Source organism: Suncus etruscus, chromosome 9 (genome assembly GCF_024139225.1).
Source record: "Suncus etruscus isolate mSunEtr1 chromosome 9, mSunEtr1.pri.cur, whole genome shotgun sequence".
Taxonomy (NCBI): Eukaryota; Metazoa; Chordata; class Mammalia; order Eulipotyphla; family Soricidae; genus Suncus; species Suncus etruscus.
Window position 1 is genome coordinate 83,587,456 of NC_064856.1, and position 14,196 is coordinate 83,601,651.

General features: G+C 40.0%; 1 protein-coding gene across 3 annotated transcripts in view; it reads left to right on the forward strand.

The window, feature by feature from the left end:
• Positions 1-14,196, forward strand: part of KIAA1549L (KIAA1549 like) — a 311,480-nt gene that overhangs the window by 218,671 nt on the left and 78,613 nt on the right. For all 3 annotated transcript variants that reach the window (XM_049780074.1, XM_049780075.1, XM_049780076.1), the window contains 2 exons: positions 6,641-6,804; positions 12,477-12,667. In XM_049780074.1, the coding sequence (XP_049636031.1) occupies positions 6,641-6,804; positions 12,477-12,667 (355 nt within the window). The remainder of the gene's footprint in view (positions 1-6,640; positions 6,805-12,476; positions 12,668-14,196) is intronic.

The following is a 14,196-nucleotide window of genomic DNA, read 5'->3' on the forward strand; positions in this document are numbered from 1 at the left end:
AAATAGTTGGGGATGACAATTGTCTGAAAGGAACTATTGAAGAGCAAGGGGCAAGTATTATTGGAACTACCTATTATGAAATGAGGTCAATCTATAAGCAATATCCAGATGAAGAAAGCAAGAATAGTAAGGAGGTTATGTTGTGGTCAACCCAGGTGTTAGAGACTTAAATAAGAGTTGTAAAGAAAGTAAGAGTGAAGTTGAAGGTATTGCCCAAGTGAAAGAGCACATGCTTAGAAGGTACAAAGCCTGGCTTAATCCTTGGCTCCGCATAGCCTCAGTTTACTATTAGGTGTGGATTACGACTCTCAAGTACTACTTTTAATAATTAAAAAAATGAAAGAAATAAATCTAGAATAGAGCTAGAGGTGATGAAGGTGGGAGATGTGCAGTAGAAATGTTAGGGATTTTGATGCCAGAATGATAGCACAATATGTATGTTTACATTCAAGGTAGGAAAAGTCAAACACTCCCTTGCCCTTTGATTGCCTCATTGGTGTCCATGCTTATTTAGAAATTGACACTGATGGGGCCAGACTGACAATTCAGTGGTAGGGTGTTTGTCTTGCATGCAGCCTACCCAGGAATGACCCCAGTTCGATCACTGGCATCCTATATGGTCCTCTGATCCAGCCAGAATGATTTCTGAGTGCAGAGCCACAAGTAACCTTTGAACACGACTGGGTGTAGCCCCAAAACCAAACCAAACCAAAATTGACACCAAGCTCAAAGTTTCTTCATTTCCATCCTTCATCCGAGTGTGATTTCCACATGATGAGGCAGCCTATGTTATCACTTCTTGTCCACATAGACACACATTTGCCAAGGGATGATGGTCATTTTTCTGCCATCATCTTTGAAATGCCATGAATTCTCTTTCTTTTGCCTTTTTTCTTCCTGCTTCATAGTCTTTGACCCCACTTCTGGTTAGGGCAACTACTTGTTTCACTGGTTTTACTGAATTTTTTAATGTGGGGGGGGGTCCTTAAAGTTCCTTTCTCAGTTGCACTTTCTCCAGGTAGAGAATAAATTGCAGAGAACACCTAGAAGTATTCCCAGCTCAGGCTTAACTTTATAACATAAGTCAAAACCTTGCTCCTTTGTGGACCCTCTGCCTAAGTTTTTACATGTCTAAAGATCCCGAAATACTATGAAATTAAAAAAAAAAAAGCACTGTCATTCATACCTAACTACTAATTCACATCTAACTACTGAATTTTATCTGTTTGAAAATGAGCTTCTTTTGCTACACAGACATACCATATGGCAGTGAGTTTTGTATTTAGAAATGCATTGGTAGTAGGGATATTTGAATAATTTTCAGAGATTATGCATTCTTTGTGAATACTTTTGTATTGGCGCTTGCAAAATGCACTTGCAAACTTGAAATATAGATGTGACAGTGTTAAAAGATAAGTAAGTTGTAGCAAACAAGAGTGGAAATTATTGCAGGCCTGGAGAAGATTCCTGCACAAGGTTAGAGTAAGGAAGGGTGAATGGAATCATGAGTTTTGTTTCAGATATAAAAGGCTCAATAAATTTTAAATATCTACTAGATTTTCCATCCAGAATTTAGGAAATACCAAGGCATTTATTTTCTCAACAAAGTCTCTTTCAACACATTTATGAGCCTCACATTGTGCTATGCACTGGAGACAGTATAAGAAACTGGAAAACCTCCTCTGCTCTAGGGCTGGGCTTCCTGAGTTGTCTGGTCAAATGAACCAAATAAGTGATATGTTAAATGTTCATACATGTTGTGAGTAATAACTAAAAGGGAAGGACTAGAGGTGCTCTAGAAGATAATAGTTTTGATTTTAAATTTGGGGTAAATCAAGAAGAGGAATATCGAGGATCTAACCTTTGAGTAAGTGTCTGAAGACATGTAGAATCAGTGTGGAGGAGGGGAGGTGTGGAGCCCATTAAGAAAGTTATTGATGGAGCCAAAATGAGTTAGGGGTGCATAGGAGGAACCACAAAAGTTTCAGGCACCTAAGTCCTGTCAATGGGATATGACGTCAGGAGGGTTTGTGCAGGGGAAACACAAGACAGGGCAGCTACCCTTGATTGCACCTTGGGAGACCCTCCCTCACACTTACTCATACTACCCATGAACTCTGATGTTCAACAACTTTAAAAGTGAATTAGGGGCTGAAGTGTTGCTGCAATAGGTAAGGTGTCTGCTGGCACTAGCTAGGATGTACCATGGTTCGATACCCCAGTGTCCCATATGGTCCCCCAATCCAGGAGCGATTTCTGAGCGCAGAACCAGGAGTAACCCCTGAGCGTCACTGGGCGTGGCCCAAAAACCAAAAAAAAAAAAAAGTGAATTAGAGGGGCTGACAAAATAGTATGGGGGGAATGCACTTTCCTTTGCTCAACACTGCCACCACATATGGTGGATCCTGAGCACAAGTAGGTGTTAATTTCTACTGAGCACAGGACCAGGAATAGCTCCTGAGCATCACTGGGTTTGGCTAAGTCCCCACCCATCCACCTACCCACAGGAAAAGTGAATTTTTGAATGGCGTCCTTCCCTTTTTAACATTTATTTCATATCAGAATAATTTGTTCTGAATTTAGATTATAAGTACCCCTTTATTCTTTTCTACAAGTACACATTCAACACATGTACATACACACACACACACACACGCACACGCGTGTTTCCCTTCATCTGATTCACTCCATTCATATGTTAACTTGCAACTGACCTGAACTGTGAAATTCAAAGAAATGGCTTTTCATAAAATGTTTCCCTTCCCTGGTGCTCAGCTTGCTTTTCTGCAAATTGGGCATAAGAATAGCAGGCTAAGAGCTCATCATGGCCTCATACACAGAGATGCACAAAATCTGTCTGCTTCTATTCTTCCTCTACTGACTTTCTTTCAAATTAACCATTCATTTCTTTTCACCTTTCTACTGACAGGACTTTATAGTTTTGTATTACTAGGCCAATGAATATATTAGGTTTGGATGACTCCAGTTGACCTACTTTTGGTAGTCTTGACTATTAAATGAATTTATTAATGTGCATAAGACAAATCTATTGTCTCCTCACTGTTTAACTAGAATCTAAAGGATTTGTCATACTGCATCTAGAATGGACATAACCAAAACAATAAAGCTGAGAAAAGCAGAAGACATGTAAAGATGTCTCTCTTGCTAATGAATATAGATATAACTACTTTAGATCATGTTCTGATACTCCATACATTTTTATTAGAATAAAATTGCCAAAATGAGACAGATTAATGTCTTTTCACAGAGGCACTAAACTTTAAAAAATGCTCATGCACACTGCCAGCATTGGCCCAAACAAACAAGAGGGAGAAGAGGAGTAAGAGCAATAACACAGTGGGGGAGGGCACTTGCCTTGCACACGGTTGACCAGGGTTCAATCTCCAGCATCCCACATTGTCCCTTGAACTAGCCAGAAGTGATCCCTGAGCTCAAAGCCTGGAGTAATAAGCCCTGAATACTGCAGAAACGAAAACCAAAAAGAAAACATTTAAAAATAAAATAAAATAAAGAAGGTGGGGTAGAGACACGAACAGAGAGAGAGAGAGAGAGAGAGAGAGAGAGAGAGAGAGAGAGAGAGAGAGAGAGAGAGAAGATGGAGAGTTGGGGAAAGTCTGTGATAAAGGACATCTCCAAGATTGTTGGATTACTGTTTTTTGTTTTTTTAGTGTTTTTTGTTTGTTTGTTTTGGTTTTGGTTTTATTGTCACACCCAGCATCGCTCATGGGTTACTCTTGACTCTATGCTCAGAAATCCCCTGGCAGGCTCAGGGAACCATATGAGATGCTGGTATTCGAACCATTGACCTTCTGCTTGCAAGTCAAATGCCTTACCTTCATGCTATCTCTTTGGTCCTGGATTACTGTTTCTATCCTAATAAATATTCACACTTCACCCTAGGATGTAATCTGGTGATGGGATTATTGGATTATTCCCTACTTCGTATTCCTCTACCCTAGTGTGTGGCCTGTTCTTGCTAATAAAAAGCCTGGGTTTGAGGAAAAAAAAAAATGCTCATGCATGAAACTTGATTATAAATACTGAATTGCCAAAAGCAGCCGCAATTAAATGTTTAGTGTCAACAGAAGCACATTATCTAATGAGCTGTTTTCAGAAGTTAATAAGGTGATTAGTCACCAATTGATAAAAAGAAAAAAAGAAAAACCTGGCAAAGCAGTTCTTTTGTACTAATAGTTCTCCAGATACAAGAGTTGCTGGATGGAGAATAGAGCTTGGTGCATGAGATACTTACTAGTTAAAGTCAATGTATAGTTGAAGTTAGAAAGAAATGGGTTTAGACTCCTCCAAATCCTCATCAACATGTCAGTGTTTGGTAGAGTTTTTATGTTCTAGGCTTTGGTCCTGAGCTTTGAGAGTCTACTAACGCTGAGTTAGTAACAGAGTTCAGAAGGATCAGGAAGGCCAACTCATGCTAATTCACGGAAGACTGGCCAGAACAATTGAAAGAAAAGAAATGATATTTCGTAGATGGAAGACAATTACATAATACATTGGAGGGATGCTGGAGAGAGTTGGATTCTGGTTTTTGGGTCACAACTGACAGCGCTCAAGGGTTACTCCTGGCTTTACACTCAGAAATTGCTCCTGGCAGGCTTGGGATTCGAACCACTGTCCTTCTATATGTAAGGCAAATGCCTTACCTCCATGCTATCTCTCTGGCCCCAGAGTTGGATTCTGAACATATTAAGTTTGTGATATTTCCTAAACATCCAGTTGGAGATTTGAGTTGGTAGTTTGGTATAGGAATCTAGAATTCAGTGTAAAGCTCCTAGTTGGACATACATAATTAAACATCTTTAGAGAACAGATGATATTTAAAGCCATAATTCTATGAGATTATCTACGGAGTGGAGGATGAGGTCTTGGGTAATAAGAAAAGATATTATGCCCAGGCTGAAACAGCAGTTGCAGCCTTCACATCTGCCAAGATAGATCCAGCATCCAGCCATATTACTCAAGTCTACCAAAAGCTGCATTTTCTAGCATTTCTGAACTCTAGCTTCCCTTTTGTCTTTTTCTAGATTTCTTGCAGACCCCACTCCCTTCCAAGAATTTTCTTCCTAGGGAAAATTGTTTGGGATTACTATTTCTCCAATCCTCTTTTAAGAACATATTGACCTGTTGACTAGACTGAAGCATTTTCTAAGATTCCCCAACAATGATCTTGGGGAAGACATCCATTTCATATCAACACCTTTCCTTTTTCTTATGCTTTCCTAGCCCAATGCTTTCCTAACCCAAACTGTCAGAATCACACTATGAATACTCAAGTTTCAGCTATCTAGTTTCTTAAAACATTTTACTATAATTTTCATAATCACCCATCTGTTCATCTTTCCATCCATCAATGAATGCATCTTTTTAAAAATTGCATTTTAAAGTAAAAACATTGTAGACATTAGCTCTAACCTTTGTCATATCATCATCACCTTCAATATTTGTTCTTTTTTAAAAAAATGACATTTTGGCCATACCCAGTGGTTCTCATGGGTTACTCCTGTATCTGTGCTTATGGATCATCCTTGACAGCTGTGGAATCATATGGAATACCAGGGATCTAACTCAGGTCGACCACATACAAAGGAGGCTTCTTACCTGCTGTACTCCAGCCCTGATTGCCCACAATATTATAAATGATGGTTTAATTTAAAATTTACTTAAGTGGAAATAAACAGACAGAAGTATGTCTTATTTGATCAGTTTAGATTAAGGTATATACCTATGTGACCCAAGCCATACTATGTAGACCAGTGTTTATTAACCCTTTTCTGACTATGGTCTCTTCTGAACTTATTTTTTTCCTGTGTCACCCCTATCCTACCAATTGGAATCCTATCATGGGCCCCATTATGTAATTTTTTTACCTGTACTTTCCTTGAAATATCCTAGTGGCCCACAGGGATCTTATAGTCCTTTTTTGAGAAACTCTGTTCTCTGTCAAGATCATCATCCAGTTGCTTTTTATAGGTTAATTAATGTCACACCACCCACTACCTATAGCCTACAGTTCTAATAGTATGCAAGTCCTCCCAACAATTGCTTAGGTTACTCTTTTCTCTGGCTTCAGTCTTATCTATTAGACCAATAGGGATTTCCAAGTTACCCAGCCAGCCATGGAAGTGAGGATACTCATTCATTCAGATACTTGACTCATTGCTTAACCAGAGGGTGACTTGACTACAATAATTAGAGCTAGTCTCTCTCAGAACATTGTCTCCTGTCTCCAGCACCACACTAATCATCAACTTTTTCCCTCTTTAATTCTCTCTGACTCATGGGCCTTTCCAATAGGGAAACTTGATATCAACATTTTCCCTTTTCCTCTTCTTAATAAGAGTGAAAACATGTAATTATTGCACACTTATTAGAGTTCACAGCAGAGCACCCCCATGAACTTGTCTCTGTTGCCTCATAAGATGATGGCCAACTCCTCACAGAGGAGAGAATTGAGACCCAGAGACCTTGAGTCCTTTGTATAAGGCAAGAGTGTCTCTGTTCTTAATCCTGACTTGAGACTTTCTGTAGTGATTGGGTATGGTTATTCATACTGTTCTCCCCTTCTACCTGCCATCTATTTTCTGCTGCCTCTTTCCCACAGCGGTGGTGAAGAACCCACCCAACAATCTGTGGATCATTGCTGCAGTGCTGGCACCCATTGCTGTGGTCACAGTCATCATTATCATCATCACTGCTGTGCTTTGCCGGAAGAACAAGAATGACTTCAAACCAGACACCATGATGAACCTGCCACAGAGAGCAAAGGTAGGCACAAATGAGGAGGGGATGGAGCCTCAAAGACCCGAGGGTTCCATTTGCCTCTCCCGCCTGGCCTTTGAGGTCAATGGCTCAAAAACATTCTCGCCAGTCCTTGTTTTGAAAGAGAGCTTCCTTGACATTCTCTATCCCTTTCTTTTTCTCTCTTCTTTCTTTCTTTTTCTTTCTTTCTCTTTCTTTCTTTCTTTCTTCTTTCTTTCTTTCTTCTTTCTTTCTTTCCTTCTTTCTTCTTTCTTTCTTTCCTTCTTTCTTCTTTATTTCCTTCTTTCTTTATTATTTCTTTACTTCTCTTCTTTCTTTCTTTCCTTCTTTCTTCTTTCTTTTCTTTCTTTCTTTTTCTTTCTTTCTCTTTCTTTCTTTCTTTCTTTCTTTCTTTCTTTCTTTCTTTCTTTCTTTCTTTCTTTCTTTCTTTCTTTCTTTTTTCTCTTTCTTTCTTCCTTCCTTCCTTTCTTTGTTTCTTTATGGCAACTAATTGCAGTCTGATTTTATTTGTTTTTATTTAAATTATTTATTTTTATTTAAATTATTTATTTTATTTAAATTATTTGTTTAAAGAAAATGTATCACATTGTTGACATAACTGATAATACAATTGTTTTGGATGACAGAAAGCAAAGTTATTAAGAAATAGAAAGAGAACAGAATTTTTAAAAAAAATGGAAGAAGTAGAGAGAATTCAATAGCAGTTATGTTTCTTTCATTAAAGAAGGGTCAAAGAACTAGATAGGATGGCTAGAATGCACACCTTGTATATGCAATACCTTAAGTTTGATCCTAGGTAGCTCATAAAACCTCCAGTACCGCTTAATGCACATGTACTGCTCCATGAAGCATGATAAAATATACCCTCCAAATTTACTAACTTCCTTTAAAATGTTGAACTCTCCATTGCCAGTTTGATACAGGAGGTTGTACTGCTTCAACTGCATAATCCGAGCCTGCTTCCCTGTTGTCTATGCTTTTCAAAGACTTCAGTGTATTTTACCTGTAAGCAACTCACTCACTCTTTAACAACTCCTCACCTTTGGAAAAATGATTATCCTCTGAAAAAATAAAAAGATGATAGAAACAAAAAGCTAGATAGATCAGGCCTGGAGGTCACCTAAGCCTTCTTTCAGAAGGGTTAACCTTCTAAATCTAGAGTTTGAAGCAGCCTTAATGGAGACTCAAGTCTTGGACTTCTGTGGGAATATGATACCTTCAAAAATTTCCCTCTTCCATGTCTTTCTTTGTTCTCTGAGTGGTTTTTTTTGCCAGTGCTGAAGACCCCTGACTCACAGATTCCAAGTCAGTGCCTGGGGAGGTCTGGCTGCTACCCTCAATTGGTTGTATCTGCTCCATCTCTTTTGATTCTTAGAGTAGGAGTGGACAGAAGGAATTCCAGAGGGTGATTTCCAGTCACACAGCTTCCTCCTGACATGTCCCAATGGAAAGATAATCACCTGTACTGCCAATGTTTCAATAATGCCCAACACGTGACTGGTTTCTCAAGGTCTGTCACCTCATTTGCTTGTCACAACAGCACTGTGACATAGATCAGTGCAGGCATTTTTATTATCTTCATTTTACTGCTAAAATCACAGGGGAAAAATAGCGCAGGACTTGGAGTTGGAGAGATAATATAGTGGTTAAAGGACTTAAAGCAGCTAACCCCAAACAAGCCCTAAATGGTTTCCCAAATAGCACTAGGAGTGATCTTTGAGTAGGGATCCAGGAGTAAACCCTCAGCATCATCAGGTGTGGCCCAATATCCCCTTTCCTCCAAAGCCCCATAAACCAAGAAAAATGCAAGACTGGTCAAAGTCACATAATAAGTAGTAGGTATTAGGCCCATCAGTTTGATTCTTTAGACTTTCTACTTTATGCACTTCCCTGAACCCCAAGGTTGAGTAACTGGACTCCTCATTCTTCTCAGAAGATTTACATTGTGTCTTCCTGAGCAGGAATAAGAGAGCAAATTCCTTATAGATTTCATGACCTTTGGGAACCTTACAGAAAGCAGATCCTTGTGGACCATCACATGTGTCTTGCTTTTTCTTCATGACCACACCTCACTTTAACCAAACCAGTCAACTGGATTTGATTATTTTAACCTCATTCCTCTGTATTGAAGCAGCATCTTGATGATACATTTTGTTTATGTGAGAGACACCCCCTGAAGAATGTGGTTCTGTTTCTGTGGATGCTAAGTACCTGATGCCCAGAACCCACACTGTGAACCCAAATTTTTACTGGGTTCATAGGCCATGAACCCACACAGTGATCATTAAATCTACTCCAGAATGGAGTGATTCTTTTCCATCTTAGCTTACTGACAAGCCAGGCCTTTCAGATGGAACAATAGTCACTAAAACTAAATTGCAGCCCAACCCCTCCAGGAAAGCAAACTATGCCATTCCAATGTGATCAATGGCATTTTTGTGTTCTAGATAAAACCAGAATTTTATTAATCTGCCTGAATGAGATGGGCAGCTCATAATTTCAAGCCTACCTACTGGCATGAAAGTTGTCAGAAGTGAGACAAATTGTGTCTTTTTCAGCACCTTTTATGTTCTAACCCTTTGCTTTGAGTGTCCTGAGATCCTTGTTGAAAATCAAGCAAGTATGTGGCCTTTCAGAGGATGAAGCCACTATGACCTGATTGTTTTCTCCTTCAATGAATCTGGGCCACACTTTCTGATTTCCCAAACTCTTTTTACTTCAGAACCATAGGGTGGAACTGTCTCTTTCTTACTGCAGTCCCTCTGCTGTGGTGACCTCGTGATATTGCAGTGTCTGAGAAAAGAGAGCTGTCTGCATCTCTCCTCACCACCGTGTGTGTGTGTGTGTGTGTGTGTGTGTGTGTGTGTGTGTGTGTGTGTGTGTGTGAACAGAATTCATTGAATGCCCAGAGACACACAGAATTAAAAAAAAGTTAGCCATCACTGCCAATCCATAGAAAATCCAGGAGATTCAATCCAGGAGAATGGGCCTCCTTTATTTTACAGTAAACAGAACGAGAAGACATTCCTGGGGAGTCTTGTAGATGCACCATTGTAGATGTAACATGCTAAGAGGAGGTGAATGGGACTTTGGTTGAAGCTAAAAGCAATCACTCTACTTCATCCACAGGGTGAAACCCTCGGACTATTGCCCATAGATCTCTTGCAGAAAGAATGCCAAGAAATAGGTAGACCCAGGAAAATTGGGGGCCAGGACTGGTTTCACTAACTTTCTTTCCTCATTCACTTCTCACTTTTATCATTGGACACCAACTTTTCCCCCCACTTGTTCTTATTATGGCATCAAAGAAAATATTGTATTTCTCTGGAACAGACCACCTTAGAAAAAGCAGTTAGGCCTTATGCAGATGCAGGATAGAGCTGGAGGGCCTCAATGATTGGCATCACCATCTATTGGGGACACTCAGTCAAGCCCTAATGAGGACAAGTGGTTCATCTTTCTCACCTGATCTCTGTATAACCTCTTGGTGTCTTCACTTTCCCATTTGGGAAATAGAAGTGGTATTAATACTTACCTTAGATTATTATATTAAGTGAGTCATGTAAATTGTTTTATGTTGGAGCTGGTACATTATATTTATTTATTTATTTATTTATTTATTTATTTATTTATTTATTATTTTTTTTAATTAGGGCCACTTCTAGTGATATCCAGAATTTTTTCCTGGCTCTTTGCTCAGGATCACTCCTGGAGGTGCTCAGGGGGACCATATGTGATACTGGAGATTGAAACTAGATTAGCTGCCTGAGAATAAACTACCTATTATGCTATTTTTCTGGCCCCATAATTAGAGTTATAAACAAGTTTTTATCTTTCATCTTTTAAAGTCTGACTGACATGTCTTCCTTTGAAATTACTGGAGATCATTTTGATTGAATTGCTTTACTAAGTCATTAAAGTAACTGTAGATTGTTTGTGAATGTTGTATTAATCATGTCGGGGTCACGAGTGGCCTTCCAATGGCAACTAATTAATCTTAGGTGATTTTCAAGTTAAATCCCGTAGATCAGAAGAGTAAAGGACTAGTCTAGCGTCACCACTTATTTTTGTGGTCTTGGAAAAGTCACTGAACTGTTCTCCTTTTTGTTTTTTACCTGAAAAATAAAGAGTTTGATATTTACTTAGCTTGTCTCATGGAACTATTTTGAGTGCCATATGAGGTGTCAGTGTTTGCAAACTAGTAAGTGCTTAATATGTGAAGAGTGTGTTGTTATTAACCTAAGAACAAAAGCCATCTTTTAAGCTTCCACTTTTAAAATTTTCCTCTATTATTCCATCATTATCCCAGACTCCTAAAATATCTAGAAGATGACTGGAAAGTTAGCCATCTCAAGTGAGTGGGGGGAGGGGAGAGGCAGAGCTAGCTTGTCCTACCAAGGTTCTCAGGAAGTCTTGGCTGCCATTTGAGACTCCCGCATCTTCACAGGAGATACCCAACCATGATGGCAGCTGAGGAAGGAAGGAATGGTTGTGGAAAGGATCATCAATCAGTGGTTGGATGTTCCAACTCTTGAGGTCTTAATACTTAGTTCAAATCCCGGATTCAACAATGACCAGCTGTGTAAACCAGAGTATGTTCTGTAACATCAAAATCTTGTCTTCTTCATCTTTAAAATGGGGAATAGTTATTATAGCTACCTATATAAACTGTATATTGATGATATGACAGTTGATGTAATGTGCTATGGGGTAATGGAGGAAAGAACCTGGGTTGGCTGTATGCAAGGCAAGCACCCTCTTGCTGTTCTGTCTCTCCAGGCCCAAGTATAATCAAAATTTAAAGGCTTTAATTTTGGAGCTGCTACTCAGAGTCACCCATTTTCCTGCCTCAAATCTGTATTGTAATGCATAGTGGTATAAGTCAGAGCAGAGACATTCCCAGGAATTTATTAAATATACCTCTTGGGATTTTGTTACCCTGCTAATAGATGTCTGTGGGATTTTGCTCACAGATGGCTTATTCACTGGGGAGCTTGGACGTGTCTCAATAAAAAGCCTAGCTAATTTCTCAGTAATGAACTATAGGAGGGCCAGACTCTTCAGGGAAAGGCATGGATTAAGGAGTGAGCCCATGAATTTACTTTATTAATGATTATGCTATTCTCCCGTGTATGCCTCCTCCCAATCCCCTGCTATCTTTTCCTCTGTTTCTGATCTATTATTTCTTTCCAGACTTGAAGATAGTGGAGGGAAAGCTGCTACCTTTACCTTCATTTCTCACGTGAGAACAAATGAGGTTCAGGGTTCAAGTGATTTCTCAAAGTTGTATACCTCTTATTGGACAACACTATATGGGTAGAGTTAAGGGATAAATTTAGAAAATTCATCAGAAAGAAAAAATTTATGATGAGTCAGAATAAATGGCTTCCAATCCACTATGTAAAATTCTTGAACAAAGTTTGCTCTGCTCTACATACTTGAGCTTGTTTGTGCGATTTCCTGTACTCATTTTTTTTCTGTACAAGTTTTCCTGTACTCATTGAGATTTTGTGGCAAGCCAGGTCTAACATGTAACCTAATTTTGCAGGGAAAGAATTTGGTGTTCTTAGAGTTAACTGGGAAAGTTGAGCAGGGTCTCTCCTTTCCCATCTCTCTGAAAGCTCCCTTTGAGTCTTGATGTGTTAGAAGTCTGACTGCAGATCTATTCCCCTTTGCAGCCTGTGCAAGGCTTCGATTACGCCAAGCAGCACCTGGGCCAGCAAGGAGCAGATGAAGAGGTGGTTCCCGTGACACAGGAAACGGTGGTGCTCCCTCTCCCTACAAGAGACGCTCCTGCCTCCCAGGAAAGGGATATCGTCCAGGATGGCAGCACCATCAAGACAGCCAAGTCCACAGAGACCAGAAAGAGGTAGGCCTGGGACCAGCTGCTGCCATCAGTTTCACAGAGAAATGATCATGATGAGAGCAGCCAGATCCAAGTTAATCCAAATATTAGCTTTTAAAAAAATCCCATCATGCTTATCTAGAATATTCACAGAGGAGACTGAAGGAGGCAAAGAGCACCCTGATATCACTTGTCCTGTACTCCCCCTTTTGGAGGCTTCACTCACAGAGCAAGCCCTGTAGCAGTGGTTTTGCCCTAACATTTATTCTATTTGGTAAATGTGCCAGATTCCTGTTCTTTTTTTTTTTTAACATTCCTCTTTAAAGCAGTGTCTTTGATACAGATGTGGCACTGATGTGACCTAATTATGAGTTTTAATTCAACATCTAGTTTTTAGTAAGAACTTTGGCAGGCAAGCAGCAGAAAGGTTAACAGAAAGGGCATACAGAAAGGTTAATGATGATCTTCTGATCTCAAGGATCTATGCAGAGAGGCAGAGAAAGACTTGAATACCCAGTGACATCTTTGGGGGTTCGAGTAAGAGTCCAGACACATTGAAGAGGAAGAACTGTCTTGTGGAGAGGGCATGTGTTGGAGGAATGCTTGATGAGGTCAGGCTTTGAAGGGTCAGTGGAGTCCTCAGTTGTGGAAACAGGTAGAAGTGTCCTCTCTGAACAACCATGATCCCCTCAAGGTGAGTGTACCTGGAGATTAGAGTTCATGATGGGATAGAATAAAGGATATACAAAATAAATGGACACAGCTGATAGATGGAAATTGTGGGGGAGACTGGAAAGATTGTATAGGGATTCAAGAACTTGCCTTGCATGTGGCTAGCCTTGGTTTCTATCTCGGCACCACCTAAGTACCTCTTGGCATCACTCCTGAGCACAGGAATAGGAATAGGTCCTGAATGCCTTCAGGTATGGTTACAAACCATGAACAAGGGTGTGGCAGGTCTTAGCTTCCAAGCCAAGGAATTTGATCTTTATTCTCTAGAGCAGAAGTTCCCAAACATATTTGATCTACTTCCCATTTATCAGAAGAAATTCCTCCACAGCAACACCCCTCCACCATATCTACCTTCTTGTTTCTTAAAAAAAAAAATGGAATGTATTTGAGCCATATCTAGCTGTGTTTAGGGGCTACTCCTGGCTTTGTGCTTGGAGGCTATCCCCTGCAAAACTCAAAAGATCATGTGGTGGTCCTGGGGATTGAACTTGGGCCTCACACATGCGAAGCATATACTTAGTCCTGTGAACTTCACTCTGCTCCCAAATCTTCCTTTTTGAATTAAGCAATTATAAAGTGCCTCCTCTTGAACGTGAGGCTATTACCCACCCCACTCCCATCATTGTTTCAGCATTATGGGAAAGGGGGCAGTATCACCCACTTTGTCTCTTATTTGTGATTTGGTGTGGAAGAGGGAAGGAAGGGGAAGAGTTGAGGGAGATTTGAGGGGTATATAACCAGCTATGCATAGAGCTTGCTCCAGAGAGGGTTTGGGGGACCATAAGTGGCACCAGGGTTTAGACACAGCTCAGCTGCATGAA